Source organism: Helianthus annuus, chromosome 13 (assembly GCF_002127325.2).
Source record: "Helianthus annuus cultivar XRQ/B chromosome 13, HanXRQr2.0-SUNRISE, whole genome shotgun sequence".
NCBI classification, from domain to species: Eukaryota; Viridiplantae; Streptophyta; class Magnoliopsida; order Asterales; family Asteraceae; genus Helianthus; species Helianthus annuus.
Window position 1 is genome coordinate 41938441 of NC_035445.2, and position 4368 is coordinate 41942808.

General features: G+C 40.7%; 1 protein-coding gene across 1 annotated transcript; it reads right to left on the reverse strand.

Annotated features, from left to right (window-relative positions):
- Positions 1-711: 711 nt before the first annotated feature.
- LOC110900744 (secreted RxLR effector protein 161-like) lies at positions 712-1284 on the reverse strand. The gene has a single exon (XM_022147611.1). The coding sequence runs from the start codon at positions 1282-1284 to the stop codon at positions 712-714; it is 573 nt and encodes a 190-aa protein (XP_022003303.1).
- Positions 1285-4368: the final 3084 nt, after the last annotated feature.

Below are 4368 nucleotides of genomic sequence, written 5' to 3' on the forward strand. Positions count from 1 at the left end.
CAAATCACTTTTGTTTTATATTATCTTTTGCTCGGTTTCGCCACAACGCGCGACCTAAAAAACCTAGTTTAACATAAAACAGGATATACACTATTAATAAGGAGAATATTATACACATTGCACTTTTTTTCATTCATTAAATTTTATCACAATAGGTTTTCTATAATAAGATCTTTTAACGACCTAACATAACTGATCGTAAAGTATCAATTTACTCACAATTGGTCTTGAAGTGCCAAACTAATATTTGTTCTGTAATGCAATAAGGGGGAGGGGGTGGTTATCACTTGCAAAAATTCTATCACTCACAACATCCAATCAAGTTTCACATTGTCATCAACCATTATTCCATCACTCACAACATTTTTTAGTAGAAATGCCCATCACTCACAACACCCAACAATAATGTTGACTGGTACAGAGAAGAAACTTTGTAATAGGGTTTGGATTGTATTGAGAAAACTTTATTTAGGGTTACAAAAGAAGGGTGTTTATATAGAACACCATGTTACACATTTAGCCCCTATACTATGACACTTTCCGACACTCCCCCTCAAGTTGAGTAGTGGGATCACCAATACTTAACTTGCTCAAACAACTACTAAAAACGTTTCCGTTGACAGCTTTTGTGAGAATATCTGCAAGTTGATCTTTTGACGAAACATACGGGAGATCTATGATTCTTTCTTCCAATTTCTCTTTGATGAAATGTCAATCTACCTCCACGTGTTTTGTTCGATCATGTTGAACTGGGTTTTCTGAGATTTGTATTGCAGCTGTATTGTCACACATAACTCTACTGGAAGCCTTTTGAGAAAAACCAATGTCTTCTAGCAGCTTTCTGATCCAAAGAACTTCGCTTAGCCCTCGAGCTATACCTCTAAATTCCGCTTCTGCACTCGACAGAGTGACCACCGTCTGTTTCTTACTTCTCCAGGTAAGGAGGTTTCCACCAACCATGGAGAAGTACCCTGATGTTGACCTTCGGTTTCCCTTATCTCCTGCCCAGTCTGCGTTAGTGTAGAGCTCAACATTTAAATGTCCATCTGTTTTGAACAACACTCCATGGCCTGCGGTTCCCTTGAGATATCTTAAAATTCTTTGAGCAGCTTCCATGTGGGCAACTTGTGGTTGATGCATGAACTGACTTACCACTCCAACAACATAAGCTATATCAGGGCGAGTGTGAGAGAGATAAATTAACTTGCCCACGAGCCGTTGATACCTTTCTTTGTCTGCAAGTTCTCCATTAAGTTCCATGTGAAGGTTGTGGTTCACCACCATTAGAGTATTTGCTGGTTTACAATCAATCAGCCCAGTTTCCACCAGGAGATCAAGGAGATACTTCTTTTGGCAGATGAAAATTCCCCATTTAGACCTGAGAACTTCTATCCCAAGGAAATTCTTTCATTTAAAATTTTGAAAACAGATTCTCTTTCATCTGTGCTATTTCTTCTATATCATCTCCGGTAATAATAATGTCGTCTACATATATGATCAAGCAAGTTACAAGGCCGTTTCTTCACTTGAGAAACAGAGTACGATCAACGTTACTTTGGTGATACCCATATTCTTTCATGGCCAAAGTGAACTTTCCAAACCATGCTAGAGGAGACTGTTTTAGCCCGTATATAGACTTTTTCAACCGACAAACTTCCCCTTCTTTAAAACCCCCTAAAAAACCTGGAGATGCTTCCATGTAGACTTATTCCGTTAGGTCTCCATGGAGAAATGCGTTTGTAACATCAAACTGGTGGAGAGGCCACTCCTTATTGGCTGCCACGGAGAAGAGGACTCTGATGGTGCCCATTTTTGCAACCAGAGAAAATGTCTCAGAGTAATCAATCCCATACGTCTGAGTGTACCCCTTGGCGACAAACCGAGCTTTGTATCTCCCAATGGGACCATCTGGTTTATATTTGATTGAATACACCCACCGACATCCAACTGTTTTCTTTCCATTAGGGAGAATGCACTTCTCCCATGTGTTGTTTCTCATAATAGCATGCATCTCCGTTTCCATTGCTTCTTTCCAGTTCTTCTTACCTTGAGCTTCCTTTACGGGGCTAGGTATTTGTTCAGAGTATATGGAGGTAACAAATCTTTCGCAATGTTAGATAAGTTCCCGTTGACCATATTAGCTACAGGATACCTTGAATTTCTAGTTTCCCTCTCTGGGGAGTACCGTTTTGGAGGAACCCCTCTATTGGCTCCAGGAGGAAGAGAGTATCTTCCGGTTGTCTCTGCTGCAACTGGTTCAACTTCTTCAACATCTTGTTCAACCTGTTCAACATCTAGTTCAACATGCTCTGTAGGTTCTGTTTTTGTTGGTTCTATGTGTTCCCTTGTTGTCTCATAGTCATAAGACGTAGGAAATTCATGGATCTCAATATTTCTTACCTCTGGTATCACGTTGGATGGACTTTCTTCAGTGGTACTGTGCTCCGCAGATTGTGTGGCTATGTTTGAAGGTGACTGACTCGAAGTACTGTGATGGTCTTCTGTTGTTACTTCTTCAGATGATGGAAGTTCAGTTAGCCAACTCAGAGTGTCTATACATTCATTCTCCCACTGACCACTGAGTTGGGTGTTGTAAAAATATTTTGTTTCAAGAAAGTCACAATTCATTGTGGTGAACATTTGACGAGTTTTTGGGTTATAACACCGGTAACCTATTTGATCGATCCATAGCCGAAAAATACACATTTCTCAGCACATGGGCTAAGCTTGTTTCTGTTGGTTTTTGGTATGTGGACAAATGCTGTACAACCGAATATTCGAGGTTCAAGTGTAAGAGGATGGGGAATACTGGCAAACTTAGATAGGCAATCTAAGGGAGTCTTAAACTTAAGAGCTTTAGTGGGAAGCCGATTTAGGATATACACAGAGGTTGCAACTGCTTCAGGCTAGAAAGATGTAGGAACATGAGACTCAAATAGAAGAGCTAGAGTCATTTTAAGAATAATACGGTTTTTCCGTTCGGAAACACTGTTCTGTTCGGGGGTATGAGAACAGGAGGTTTGATGAACTAATCCTTTGGTCTTAAAGAATTGTTTCATGGATGTATTGACAAATTCCGCCCCCCATTGTCGGATCGGAGGATTTGAACTGAGTGTGAATCATAGCATAAAACATGGTAAATTTCTCATAAACTTCGGCTTTGTTTTTTAAAAAATATACCCATGTCATGCGAGTGCAATCATCCACGAATAGTAGAAAGTACCGAAAACCCTCCCCCCATAGTAGGAGCAGGACCCCACACATCAGAATGGATTAGTGAAAAAGGTAAAGCAACTTTCGTGTTTCTAGGTTTAAATGGTTGTCGATGGCTTTTGGCGAGAAAACAGGTTTCACAATCTATTTTACCATTTGAAGGGAAGAGTCTAGGAAACAAAAGATGCGAATAACCAGTGGATGGGTGTCCCAAACGTCTATGCCATAGCCAGGCTTCCCGGTTTTCAGTTCCATGTGCCAACATCACAGTACCCTGTTGAGCCACTTCATCCACGTAGTATAATCCTTGGCGCTCAGTACCACGTCCAATAATCACACCCGTCCTGATATCCAGTAAGAGGCAGAAGGTAGGGTGCATTAGTACCGTGCAATTTAGTTCTTTGGTGATATGACTAATTGAGAGCAATTTGTGTGATAATGACAGAACATAAATGCAATTTGATAATTTCATACTTGGTGAAATTTTAGTTGTTCCTCCGCCTTTCACTTGCATTGTTCCGTTGTTCGCGGTATGAATTTGATTTAAACTAGAACCGGGAACCGACCTATATAAACTAGAACTGGGAACCGACCCATATATTCAAAAAGGTTCGGGTCCAAGGTTCTCGCGGGTCGGGTCCAAGGTTCTGATGGGTCGGAACCGCGAAACGCTCACCCCTAATCACCTATTCCGTTGTGGGTCTGGGTGTGACACATTTGATACACACTACATATTTAAAAAATGGAGCATTGGATTTTAATAATCCCAACTATCCGTCGTTGGCTGCCAATAGTCCCAACTTCAAAAATAACCACTGACAGTCCCAACTATTAACATATTGGCCTCCAATGGACCCTGACTAACAGAACCCTCACTCTGTTAGTCTCCTGTCGCCGGAAAAACGTTTTTGGTCGAAAAATCACTTTTTGGCCCAAAAACTCAACATTTTCATCACAAACCTCCTTGTAACCTTATTACGGACCTTTAGGAACCTTTTTCTCGTAAAAACCCCAATTATTGAAGTCGCGGAAAACTCATTTTTCACCAGAAAACTCAACTTTTTTGCAGGAAAACTCAACATTTTCGTCCCAAACCTCTTTATAGCCATAGATCGGACCTTTAGGAACCTTTTTCTGGCCAACAATGTTTTTCTG